General features: G+C 40.8%; 1 protein-coding gene across 1 annotated transcript in view; it reads right to left on the bottom strand.

Annotated features, from left to right (window-relative positions):
* DYRK4 (dual specificity tyrosine phosphorylation regulated kinase 4) overlaps positions 1–8,091 on the bottom strand; it is a 32,847-nt gene extending 24,756 nt beyond the window's left edge. The window contains exons 1-4 of the mRNA XM_078376799.1: positions 8,067–8,091; positions 2,930–3,093; positions 1,607–1,743; positions 233–373 (exon numbers count right to left, since the gene is read on the bottom strand). Of these exons, the coding sequence (XP_078232925.1) occupies positions 233–373; positions 1,607–1,743; positions 2,930–3,093; positions 8,067–8,091 (467 nt within the window). The remainder of the gene's footprint in view (positions 1–232; positions 374–1,606; positions 1,744–2,929; positions 3,094–8,066) is intronic.
* Between the last annotated feature and the right edge of the window lie 6,138 nt (positions 8,092–14,229).

The raw sequence follows: 14,229 nt of genomic DNA, 5'->3' as shown, positions 1-14,229 counted from the left end.
CAACCATGATTCAGATCTCTTTTGCACTGCTTAAAGAAATGTTTCTCCTTTTGAATGAGATATGTGAATTTTTAGCAGTATCCCTGACTCCCACCGACCCATCTCCAGTTTGGGGCTAATAATATCATTCTACCTTACAAGGCTATTGTAAGAGTACCAAGAAAATAATACTTAGAATCTACACTGTAGTTGCTGTAACATTATCATCAAAGGAGAGAAAACAATGCCTTACCCTAACAATTCAAAGGAAATGCAGAAATGATTGCGGAAATAAAAATATTCTTTCATGTGGACAACATTATACACATGGTCTTCATCCTTTTGCCGGAGAGCATTGAGGATGCTGACTTCTACCATGGCCTGATTATGAAATCTTGAAACAAGAGAAGAAGGAGAGTTACATAAGCTGGTGCAAAAAGCTAAAGTGGTCCCCAAACCTGGGGCCCAAATATTCATTTTCTCCCCCCCCCCCTTTTCTCTTTTCCCTTTTTGTTACAACTCCCAGAAGCACCAGCCAGCATGCCCAATAGCCAGGGCATGAGAATTGTAGTTCAGCATTTGGCTCAAAGACTGGAAACCACTGGACTATATACTGTTCCTTTATCTGTTATTGCTGTTGTAACACAAGTGGACATGAAAACAAATCACATCACCAGTAGAATGGGGTGTTTCTTAGGAGATGATCAACTCTACATGATTGTACCAGTTCTGGTGAGGTTCCCTCTGCTATAGAGCTCTAGTGCATTTCCTTGAACTGCAGCAATACAAATTCCAAAATTCTATAGGATGGAGACATGATACCTAAAGTAGTATCAATGATGAAATCATTTGGATCATTGGTTCCCAACCTTGAGTAACCCAGGTGTTCTTCAACTGCAACTCCTAGAAGTCTTCACCACCAGCTATGTGGCCTGGGATTTCTGGGAGTCACAGTCCGAGAACACCAGGGTTACCGAAGGCTAAGAACCACTGATTTAGATGGTCTAATAACTTGTTGGTAACTGACAACCATTTTCTTGTTACAAATTGATCTTGTCTAGATACTATTATCTTCTGCCTCAGTTTAATAAGATTTGCACTATTACATCCAAACCAAAACTGCAAGTAACTATAATTATTTTTAAAGGCTAAAGATGAATTTTATTTGTTTCACTGAAACAGTGAGCTATAAATTACGGCTAGGATCTCATTGGGAAGCCTCATCAGCCAACTAAGAACGGGTTACTTCCTCACCACTAGCCCCTCAGAAGTCTCTGCATTAATCCAGAACTGCTCTGCGAGAGTCTCTCAGCTATTCAGAGGAGATCCTGGGTGCACACAGGGCTTCCTGAGAACACTGAGAGTTGTCTTGCCTCTCCTTGGGGCACCCTTTCATCACCGGAAGTATCCAGCTGCCCCTGGCCTTGTTGTTTTGTCTGCTGTTTGTGTGTGTGTGTGTGTTTTAATGATTCTTTCTAGCTAAGTGTTAGTAACTCCTCCAAAGTAACAAAATACAGTAACAACAGAGCACATTTCAATAAAACAAGTCATAATGAGCACTTCTATTACATTACTTTAAACTTTTATTTCATGAATGTGAGCTAACGAAAAGTTGGGCAGAGCATACCTCTTCTTGTTCCTTATTATTTTCACTGCCACTTTTTCCCCCGTCTTGTGGTCCAAACACTTCACAACATGTCCAAATGACCCTTTCCCAATAACAGCCAGTATTTCATATCTGTACGCAATATGATCACTTAAAACCTATGTAACATGACAGAAACATGGAAAGTCAAGATAGCACACATCCTCAGAGCACTCATGATAAACGCATATTTGTGTGCAAAACGTAAGTAATACATGGCCTGTGTTTATCACCTGAGTGTCTGCCTTACTGTTTTCCCCCAACTTACCTTGGTCCTGTACTATCTTAGTTTGTTTATTTTACCAGGCCAAGGTTCTCACCTGGTGAACCTAGATTAGAGAATTCTGCAATCACAACCATTTATGTCATCCAATTCTACAAAACAGGGATTGCCCAGATTTTTAACTCATCAAACTGAACACACTTTCACCAGTCATACTTTGCAGGCTGCTAAATAAAGAGACTGACATTTTTTCCTTTTCAGATTTCCAGGCAAGCATCCAAAACGATTTTTATTAGCCCCTCAGTATGCCACGATATGTGACTATATATTGAACACAGGATGTGTTCAGCTGGGTAAATCACAGTCAGGGCAGGAATGCTATACAGTAGGACCCCCATATCTGCAGGGGATAGGTTCCAAGCCAGCCCTGCAGGTGCCCCAAACCACATATAGTAGTGAACCCATTTGCTACTATCTGCAGTGAGGGGCAAATGTTCGTGCAGACCGTAGCATGTTCATGCAGCAGCAGTCACAGACAACTGAAACTGAAGATACTGGTTCCATGGATATGGAGGTCCTACTGAATTCTCACAATCAGAATTCAAACGTCTTCTTTTTCTGTTCACATGGTGATCTGCAGTAGCAAATGGCTCTATGGACAAAATACCCATTGACCCAGTGCAGCAATGGCCTGTTAATTCAAGCAACAGACTTCTCCCTCCCACAGATTGAGGTGCTAGAGTAGAAACAACTTAGTGTGCCCAGCTTGCAACTGTCTATGTAGGAGAGGTGTCAGAAAGATTCTGGCTTAAGGATATAAAGAAGAAAGACTTCATTCCTTCTTTTGTCCTCTTTAACTTAGATGAGATGAGGAACTTCTTTTCCATCTCAGATTAAAACCCATGCTAGGGAGGAACTTCAGGGCTGTCAGTAAGACAAATATTTTTAAATCAGAATCTATGAATCTCAGTGAGTACACTAGTCCCCATCTCCTACCTTCAGACATTGCTACAGAGGATCAAAGCCAGAAATCTTCCATTGGGGCCTTTCCCTGATCAGGAATGTCAGTTCTATCTTCTCACCTTTTTGTAGGAGCCATGATCATCATCATAGAAATTATTGTTCTCTGCATCAGAATGCCCTTCAATCTTCTTAGCTCCAAGTCCAAGAAACCACAGCTCCTTATATTCCTTAACTTCTCGTTGTTCATACAATGTTAGTTGGTTTCTAAAATGCTTCAACGCTTCTGATTTGGGGAGAACATTATCTAATGAACATCAGAACTACTGAATGCTGTAGCCACTTGTCAACTATGATGGACATAGAATCAGATTTCCCCATTACCCTGTCACAAATTATTGTTTAAAAGTTAGTGTCCCTACGGCAGTGCATTAGGTGAACAAGTATTAATGTATTATTTTCTGGTAGAGGGGCAGGTGGGAGACAACAGCTTAAATGAGTAAGGCAAATGCTTTGGATTAGCAAGCAAGTTCACAGCTGAGGTGGTATTGGAACCAGGAATTTCCTGTTATACAACTTTACACCAGCTTTCCCCAAACCAGTGCTTCCACATCTATTGGACTATAAATGAATTTCAGCTGGTTAGTGGCTTGGAGTTGTAGATAGCACCAAGGTAAGGAAGGTTGGCTGAGTCATTTAGCCACAGCTTACAAAGCTCAGTGATTTAGGTATCTGGCTGAGGAACCAAAGGTTGTGAGTTTGATTCTCTACAGTGCCTTCTAGCGGAAGAACCAGGCTGTGTAACTATGGGCACGTTGCACAGTCCCAGAATGCCCTGGGAGTAGGGAATGCTAAACCACATCTGAGAACTTTCTACTGAGAAAACTCTGGAAAGAGTTGCCATAAGTCAGAACCAACTCGATGGCCCATTATTATTATGCAGTCTGCACAGAACCTCATCTGCCAGAAACCTTTTAAAAGGCAGTAACATTGTCTCCATCAATCTCTTTATAATTTATTAGCATACAAAATAGGTACTATACCTGTTGCGGTCAATGGCAGCTTTAGATTGTGAATTTTTTCTATTTCTGTCTTGCTGGACAGGACTCTTGTACTGTTTTCAGGCAGAGTCGAAGAAAATGCCTGACTTTGAGCCCTGTTTTCCTGCTAAAGAGTAATACTGTTGTTGTTGTTGTTGTTGCTTACTTTTTCCATATTTTTTTAAAAATAGACTTGCCCAGTGCTAGCCCAAGAAACCACAGTTCCTCCACCTCTGGTCCATTGTCTTAACTGATTTCCACTGCACCATAAAGACCCACCCTGCATATGGAACCATTGTCCCAAAGAGGCCTGTAAAATCTCACTTTACTGAAGAATCTGATCCTTTTTTTGTACCTCCCCTTTGTACCTCATCTTGAAGAGTCCCTGGTAAATGTCAACATGTATAACGTCACAGTATTCCCCAATGTTTTCAGCTTTTCTAATGACTACAAGGAGATGCAAAACCAGAAAGATTACCTGATGCAGCACATTTACAGTCTGCAAGTTCTTCGTGGCAATTTGTGGAAAGATTGCCTCTTGAGCTTGGGACTTCACAGCACTTGAAACCATACTGGGTTTTGCCTGGAATTCCAGGTGAGGGAGCACACTAATGCTGCTATTGACTTTCTGGTGAAAACATGAAATTAAAACAAAACAGTTAGCTTGAATATGGTTGTCCAAAGCTTTTAAAACATTTAAAAAGAAATACAAAAAGGCATGCCAAAATGGAATCCCTAGCAAACAGATATTTTCCATATATCCAAAAGAAAGTCTTATTAATTTGGTCTTAGCTGTCAAAAATTATAAGTTCCCTTCCTCCTTGTTGACCCTTCCTCGATGCCAGTGGTTTCCTACTTGGATAACCCAGGTATCCTGGACTGCAGCTCCCAGAAGCCTTCACCAATAACTTTGCTGGCCAGGGTTTCTGGAAGCTGGAGTCCAAGAATGTCTGGGTTACACAAGGTTGGGAACAACTGCTCTATGACAGCTGCTTCTGAGCATGCCAAAGTATTTATGAAAGGAATGTCTCTGGTCTGTCTCTACACCCCATCAGATCAATTTCTCTTCCACCTCACAATTTTCTGGAAAGTTTAGAAAAAGAAGCCACTGTCTCACTGAAGAGGGTGCAACAATATGAAAGCCCCACTGGATATAGCCTGAATGCGCTTCTTGAGAGAAACCCTTTTGCTATTGACCTGAGGAGACAGAGGCCATATCTTGAGAGAGCAAACAGAAGACCCAATTATAAACACACACATAAACATATACATGGTGAAATTATAACAAACTTAATACACTTGCAGCCTTTTAAATCTATTGTCTTAAAATGGGTCTGAGTCCCTGCTGATCAAGCTATTCAGATTTGGCCTCCCTACCTCAGTATTTCAAAGTAGCCCTTGGAAATAAACACTGGAATCTTATTTTGAACGCATAAATATGTAGTTTCTATACCTGACGGAAAACTTTACTTGATCCCAGGCGGGTATTCTCCTGAGAGGGCAACTGAGACTCAGATTGTGCCTCTGCTTGTGATGGCTGGAAAACACAATTTCATATTAAACTTAGAAAACATTCTGGCTTAATTACTTCTATAGGTATTGCAAGTATGACACCTCATAGGTGATGGCTGACCTGTTGGGCAAATGAGCCACTGCCTCATTTCAGGCCTAGGCTTTCACAAACCTGCCCGCTTGTGCCTGCCTTCTCACCAGAAGAGGAAGGTTAGGATCCCAACTGTATTTCCCCTCCTACTGTGTGTATGGGGGAAAGGTTACACACTTGTCACTGTATATGTGTGTGTCGGTGTGTGTGTGTGTGCACATACACATATGAGTACCCATTTTTGCCCTGGCCCTGACTGTTACCCTTGACTCCACCCATTATTGTTTGCTCCGCCTTCAGTCCCACCAGCCATAAAGGCCAACAGTCACTACCATTCATCAGAGGAAGAGACAGGGCACATTAGCAAAAAGATGAGAACAGGAAACATAACAGGCTGTTCTTGAAAAATATGATAATCTTAGTTTCAAGCATCTGTCTGGTGGCAAAATGTCAGTGATATAAGACCATAACTGATTGCGATAAAAACCTGTTGTTGAAAAATTCAGGTAACACCCCAACCATCCACTGCTTAGTATGTGAGAGAAACAACATTGCCCTACATAAACCCCACTGAAATGAGGAAGAGCTGCAGAAAAGCATTTAATTTGCACCAGGGATCAAACCTCTCCCTATTCTGCTCAGCTACCTTTAATTATAATATAAATTTGATTAAATTGTCTCATGGCAGCATCATTCTGAAGAATTTTCCACTAGCTGGAGTCTGTGATTGTAGTGATGCCCTTGTCATGCTGGAGGAATGCAGAGATGGGACAGGCCATAGAAACAATTGCTCACAAGCATCCTCTTTGGTGCCGTAGAGTTTGTATGGGTCCACGGTTCATCAAAAAGCTTCAGAGACTGAAATAAATCAAAAGCCATCTGAAGTGCAGTGGCTACAACAAGACTCACCATGAAAATGAATAAAGGCATGGTGGGAGCACCTGATTGTACCTCCTGTGCTTTTCTGAATGGTTGAAGGGTGGCTCTCATCTATCCAAGACCATACAGAAGCCCTGAAAGTCTCACTATGGACTACACATTTTGGAGCAGTACAGCAAGAAAAGTGGGAGACTAATGGGACCACTTGCACTTCAACCTGAAAGGCAGACAACCGAACCTCACCCCAACAAGCCTATGCCTGTGTTCTACTGTAAGAAGCCAACAAGGGAACAAGTTCCTTCAGAAGGCACAAGAACAGTTGCTTAATGAAAGGATCAGACAGGTCCCCTTCATCATAGACACTATGAAACACAGAGTAGACTGCCTTCACCAAGAACTACTTTCCATGCTATCCAAACCAACACTGGATGCAGTCCTAGATTTTGTCTGCAAAGCACAACTGGCCCAGCCCTTCAAAGGCAAAGAGAGGCAAACCAGGAAATTTGATATCCTTATCTTCCGAAAACAGTCAGCAGGGGAACTTGACAAGAAGGAGGACGACGAGGGGACCACAGCATTGGACACAGAGGACAAATGGATGAAGAATCTCTCAGAAAGGGAACTCACTCAGTCAGAGAGGGAGGTCTTAGCCAAAGGCCTAAATTTTGCCATCACCCCCAAACAGATTCTGGTTGTGGAATTCATTACAGCCACAGAATTGGCTATCCGGAACAACAATCTACCACCACCGCCATCCAACCTCACCGGACAGGAAAGTGCTCTGACATCCCTAAGCAGAGATGAGGCCATCACCATACTGCCTGTGGACAAAAGAAGATGCACTGTCATCATCAGCACTATGGATTACCATAGAAAATGTTTTGGAAGGTCAACAAACATACGAGAAACTGAAGAGAGACCCCACCAACATTTACAGGAAGAAAGTGATAGAATGCTTGAAACACTTGGGAAAGGACAATGCCATCGACAGGGCAACCTACCACCAGTTGTATCCTGGAGAGCTCCCACCCCCGCCTTTATGGATTTCCCAAGATACACAAGGAAGGAGCCCCCCTCAGACCCATTGTCAGAAGCATAAACTTGGTAACATACAAAATTGCTAAATACCTGGCCACCATCTTAGCACCAATGGTTGGAAACTCAGACCACCACATTCACAACTCAGAGGAGTTTGTGTCTAAGGTCAGGGAACTGAAACGAAATATTGATGAAATCATGGTACGCCTTGAAATCATGGTATGCCATCTTCACCAGCATTCCCACATGTGATGCCCTAACAACAGTAAAAAGGAGACTGGAAGAAAACACCCTCTCCACCAGAAGCAGCCTCCACCTGGGCCAGATATGCCTGCTCTTGGACCTATGTCTGAGCATGATTTACTTCACCTATGGAGGTGACTTCTACAGATAGGAACATTGTTGTGCCATGAGTTCCCCGGTGTCACCCATTGTTGACAACTTACACATGGAAGAAGTGGAAAAGAAACAACTTCCAGGGGACAACGTTCAGGTATGTGGATGACACCTAGGTGAAGATCAAGATTCAGGAAGTTCAGGTCTTCACAGACCACATAAATGCAGTGGACCCAAATATCAAGTTCACCAGGGAAGACACCAAAGACAACAGACTGGCTTTCCTGGACTGTGCAGTCATCATAGGACCCAACAGCAGATTAGGAATAGAAATCTAGAGAAAACCTAGACACTGATCAATACCTGTGGTTTGACTCTCATCGCCCATTGCAACACAAACTAGGGGGTCATCAGGATGCTAAACCACAGAGCAAGAAACATCTCCACCTCCACAGAAGCCAAGAAGAAGGATTGTTACGCATCTTGGAACTTCAAGTGTTGCTCTAAGGAATTTAGATGAACCCGCTCTATTGGGTCGAAACTGCTGGAAGGAGGCCCCATAAAGGTGCCATAGAGCATCTGGCTGACCATCTTTGCCTGAAAGAGTTTTTGGGCTGCTGGAATATAATGACCCCCTTTGGTAGAACTTTAGGATGGCATTTGTCTACACAGCTATAAAATGCAGGAACTGTGCCCTTTTTTATGTGGCCAAATGACCTATAAAGTGCTTACTCCTAAAATGACACAAACTTAAAATACAAGACCCTGTGACCGATTTCCACAGAGCCAATATAATGTAGAGAATCCTTCCTGTCAGCCCTAGCTAGCATGTCCAGGGCTCAGCAAGGACAGGATCTGGGAGTCCAACAGTGCTTTGAGGGCTGCAGATTGCCTACCTGAGTACAGAGAACAGAGTGATGCCCACAGAGCCTTTAGTTTGTTTCAGTGTTCTTGAATTATGCAATCCTTATCTGTGTCACACACTTTGTATACAAAGAGTATCATCAAGGTAACTAAATTATGACAGATCAAAGATGGGCCTAATTCAGAGCTCAGAATGTTACATTGAAAAAGAAACTCATTACTTCTCAGCAGATAGGCTACCATTATCACAATATTCATTTTATAAAGGAATGATATATAATCTGAAAAATCCCTGTCAAAACTGCCCCTAAAAATACCTTTAAAAACCCTTTAAAAGTAGGCAGAAACAGTGGTTGAAATTCTGTAGTAAGTCACCTCTTGAGTAGTTGAATCAGTGAGGATCTGGGTCTAGTTTAGTTGTGACTTAGTACTGGATTTAAACCATTGCTTATTATGCCTCAAAACTAGCATGACTTTCTCTGTAATTTTGTACCTACTTGCTTCATTGCTGGTTGTCCAAAATAACTATTTGCAATTATTAGCGACAATGTGGGTATGCAAAAATAATAACGCAGATACCAAACTGTATCACCAGTTCAGTTCTGTGTGGAGGGAAAAATAAAAAGCAAGTTCCCACATATCAAGCCTTCCATAGGCCAGGTGTCCATGGGTCCAACTCCTAAATGCTAGGTCTCTACATATACCGTATAGCTTGCTTGGTTGCTACCAATATCTCCTCTAAATCCCATTTGCATGTTCATAGTCCACTGACTCCAGAAAAGGTTTATAGTGGCATGGACGAGGCCTATGACTCTCCTTGATTGTGACAAATGATTGAAGAACAGTTATCTTTAGGGGGCCACAAAGTCAGTGCAAGATGTACATAAAGTACAACGGACAATGTGAGGAATTCTATGCACACACAGCCACACACCGCTTCTTTAGATTTTCCACCATCATGGAAAATTCTGAAAAAGAGGTGTGGGAAATAAATCTCATAACTCTACTGCTTATTGTCTTCACTCTTCATTATTTTTAGTAAATATTTCCTCTCTTTTTAAACTGCACATTAAAGAGAAACATAGGAGAAGCACATCACTCATTTTATTCAGGACAGAATATAGAAACAAACGGAACTGTGTAAGAAAACAGAAGCATTTTAATCCTATCATTACCTATACATGTCTGTGGGCAACAGCCTTATTATTAACTAGGGTTAATATTATTAACCACAAGTTGCAGGAAAGGAGGCAAACAAATTCCCAGAAGAGTTACCTTCGGCTGAATTCTTCGCTTCCTTCTCATTGGTAAACAACAGATGCTGAAGAAACTGAATTCACAGCAGTTTGGGCCACAGCTTTCACCCCCCATAATGACAGGGTTCCATGTTTTAGACCTGTCTCCATTTAAATGTTCACTCTGAAAAGTTAAATTAAACACCACGCTTCTGTCTAATCTGAAAGCATCAAAGCAGGCTTGCCTCTATGAATAATATTAGCATGCACTCCTGTTATTCCAAGAGTGGAGTGCCAAAGCAGATATACATTTACATTTTGCTTAACTTCTTTTACCCTCTTGCATTTCCTTCAACTCAATAGCAACTAAAGTAACTATGAAAATGAGCATATGTTGTGCTGATGTGCCAGGGAAATCTACGGGGAGTTAAGAGCATCACAACACATTCATCAGTGAGGTTTGTTATTTCAGAACTGTCTCTTGAGAATCATTGTGCTAAGATGCTTCTGTTATCACAAAAAGGCAAACATTATTACATTTCAAAAATTACAGACAACACTGGGCTGGATGGGCACCACAAATAAAAGGATTGTTTAAATAATGAATTTAAAATAATAGAATTATCTAGGGTTGTGCCTTTTTATAATTGCCCCTGCTTGGGTTTTTGTCTTGTTTTGTGAGAGGGTTTTTTTTTTTTTTAAGGAGTAAGCATTGCTAGGGGAACATTTCCTTAAAATTTGCTCATATTATGGTCAAACTAGATGTTAAGGGGGATTTCCTCAGAAACATTCTTCAGCAATTATACTTGTAAAAGAAGCCAATGTTTACTTGCAAGTGACCAACCACAAAGCAATCCAAGTGCAAGATACCTTGCTAGGATAATCAGGCTCTTTTTTAGCACTTGAGCAAGCTACTTTTCTTTTAAAAATGGGCTAAGTGTATAGTTCAGTTGGCTCAGTGTGTTGGCTGAGAAATCTGCCTTTTAGAGCCTAAATGCTCATCCTGTTTCTGTTTTTACAAGCTTACTTGTTACAAGTAACCACACAATGGAAATTCACTGTGTTTTCTGAGTGGGAATATTTCGCGGACTCATTAACATTGATCTTCATAGGATCACAGAATAATGAAGTTGGAAGGGACCTATAAGGCCATCAAGTTCAACCCCCTGCTCAGTGCAAGAATACAAATCAGAGGACATCTCCCAAGTGGTTGTCTACATTTCTCATGAATGTCTCCAGTGTTGGAGCACTCACCACCTCCCGAGGTAAATGGTCCCATCGCCTTATGTATGTATGTATGTATGTATGTATGTATGTATGTATGTATGTATGTATGTATGTATGTATGTATGTATGTATGTATGTATGTATGTATGTATGTATGTCCCGCCTTTCTCCTTAAAAATGACCCAAGGCAGCTTACATCATTAAAAAGTCAGCATTTAAAAGCTTAAAAACAGTAAGCATACAAGTATTACAATAGAATTAAACAACTATTATATTAAAATGGTAAATAAAAACAACATTAAAAGACATTTACAACATCAGAGCACAACAATCAATTTAAAAACCCTCGCAGACCTGCAATTGTTAAGGAAAAGTCTGCACGAAGAAAAAGGTATTTGCCTACTTGCAGAAGGAACACAAAGATGTGGTCATACTGCTCTTAACAGTTAGGAGATTTTCCCTAATATTCAGCCAAAATCTGGCTTCCTGTAATTTGAGCCCATTGTTGCATGTCCTGCACTCTGGGATGATCGAGAACAGATCTTGCCCCTCCTCTGTATGACAGCCTTTCAAGTATTTGAAAAGTGCTATCATATCTCCCCTCAGTCTTCTTTTCTCAAGGCTAAACATGGTGAGTTCTTTCAGCCTTTCCTCACAAGGCTTGGTTTCCAGCCCCCTGATCATCCTTGCCACCCTCCTCTGAACTTGTTCCAATTTGTTGGCATCCTTCTTGAAGTGCACTTTCCAAAAATGGACACAGTACTTAGATGAAGCCTAACCAGTGACCAGCTCGGATCCCTTTTTCTGCCAAAGCAGAAATTTCCATTCTGCCTCTCTTCAAAGCTTCATTCCCTAGTGCAGCTACTAAGAGCTTTCCTTCATCTTGAGGATGGATAAGACATCCTGCTTTCAAACCAGTCTTGTTAGAAAACTATTCATTTTAGTATGGTATTTCCTCGGTCAATCAGCAGAAAGTATTATGACCAGCCTCCCTTTGGGTTGCAGCTTTTGCCACATCTTGAATTTGTATCTAATTTAAATTTTCTAATTTCCTCAGTCTCTCTTTCAGAGCACTATAATTAATCTACTGATCCATCTGCTCAGGAGTTGCTACAATAATTAAGTTCCTTTTCTTTTTTTATAATATGTATTGAGTGTCTTTAGGATAGTGTCTGTGAAAATTAAGTCTGTAATTCAAATAGATTGGAATTGTAGCACAAGCTATTTCCCCCAACACAATTCATAAATAACTATTCAGTCATTCTGATGAAGTAACAGTGCTTACAGCTGTTGTGCGCATGCTGCATATCTGGTGATGTTCTCTTCATTCCCAGATTCATTGTTACATGTGTATACATTAAAATTTTACATATGCATGTTAAAATGGTTATGTAGCAATACTATTCCTCACTACAATGTTCTGAACTCAGCGATAAGCCAGGTAAAGCCTAACTCATGGTCACATTAATTCTTCCAAAGTGGATATCATACTAATAGTGATGCAACTTAGAATTTAAACCCTCTCTTGGCCATTGATTGGCATTACCAGCTCATATTTACCATGCATTCTACTAGAAAGACCTTAGATCCTTTCCACATGTCCCACTCTTAAGACAGTTGGCACCTGCAAGCAGGCTTTGAAAATTTATGTTGAACATAGAAAATGAGCAGGTAATTGTTCCTGACATAGCGCTATTCACTTGACTGTTCTGTGGAATGTGGTAAACATTCTGTACGAAGCAGTAACCTGCTTCTTCCCTTCTATTAAAGATTTGTGACAATTCTAGTCACTCATTTGTACTGGGGAAAATAGTGTAGAAACCATAGGTTTCTTTCTTTCTTAACTTGGGCAAGTGGGGTGGCAGTTCTTAGAAATTTAAAGATGGGGTCACACATTCATGAATACTATTATTATTTGACCCAATTCCACTCAAAAGTGCAGCATATCAGGAACATGAATGGGACCAAATGGCGGTTTTGCCTGTTGTGGTGGTAAATATGTATTAGCTTATGCACTGATGTGAGTTATCAGTTGTGATTCTAGGGCCAGTTCACACAGGATCCTGAGAAAAAAGGTTGTACATGGCAAGACATTTCCAGAGAACATAACCATCTTTCACCCTCCCTTTCTTCTATAGTGCCTGGCTTCTCTCTAGATTTGGGCAGAGGAGCAGGACAAGTCCAAAAACAATTGAAGCACTGGAGCAAGTAGCTGGATTGCAACAGAGGAGATAATAAGATGCTCTCTGAAGGTGACTGTAAAAGCTAGCAGAATCCTTCACTTCCTCAGTTGTGACTGCAGCCACATTTGTTGGTTTCAGTGTTAACCAGGGCAAAATCATCAAGACCTCAGGCATATAAAGTCAGAGATCAATAAAAGGAACAGTAAAACAAAGAATGTAAGTGTGAATGCTTAGAATGAGGAAGAAGAAAAAATTCATACATAAATGTCCTGTAGATTTCTTTTCTAGGAGGAGTTGAGCAAAACTCCTTAAATGTGTATGGGCATGTGAGACTGCTGTTTGCCACTCTAGATTTAGAATAATCATAAAGATAACCTGCTGACTCTTTGTGGGTAGGGTTTCTAACATTGTTAAAGCACCACATATACACATGTACACACAGAGAGAGAGAGATAGAGAGAGAGAAACACACCCCAACTATCTTGAAACAACATATTTGCATGCTGTGGCATATTGGTGATCTGATCTAAAATTAGATACGTATTCTGGACATTGGGAGAAGAAGGCAACAAAGAAAAGACAAGTTTGAGAATAGTTGTATAACAACAGCATGATTGGCTAAACTTAGATAATGTTTAATTTGCTATCAGAGTTTAGGATTCAAATGGATAAACCAAGGGTGAGGATTTAAAGGAACAAATGTTCAGTTTTGATCCAGGGTGAAAGGAATTAACCCTTAAGAGCCCAGGCAAGACTTTTATTGTCCAATAGCCTTGTCTCATTCATGGGCCAAACACTCGCTGAATTACATGCTAGCATAACACAAGTGGTACAAACCTGGGAGAAAATTGCCCCAATTTAGGAAGTTAGGGCAGGCATTTACTGTTGTGTACTGAATCATACAACTCAGTGTGCAACAGCAGATACCTACACTAACATCTTGCAGCAATTCACTGCTGAGATTTACACCAATTCCATTATGCCAGTGGGTGTAACTAATAGAATTTTGGCTATGGA

This window comes from Pogona vitticeps, chromosome 5 (assembly GCF_051106095.1).
Source record: "Pogona vitticeps strain Pit_001003342236 chromosome 5, PviZW2.1, whole genome shotgun sequence".
Taxonomy (NCBI): Eukaryota; Metazoa; Chordata; class Lepidosauria; order Squamata; family Agamidae; genus Pogona; species Pogona vitticeps.
The sequence above is the reverse complement of the archived record's forward strand: the minus strand, read 5'-3'. Positions and strand labels throughout refer to the sequence as shown.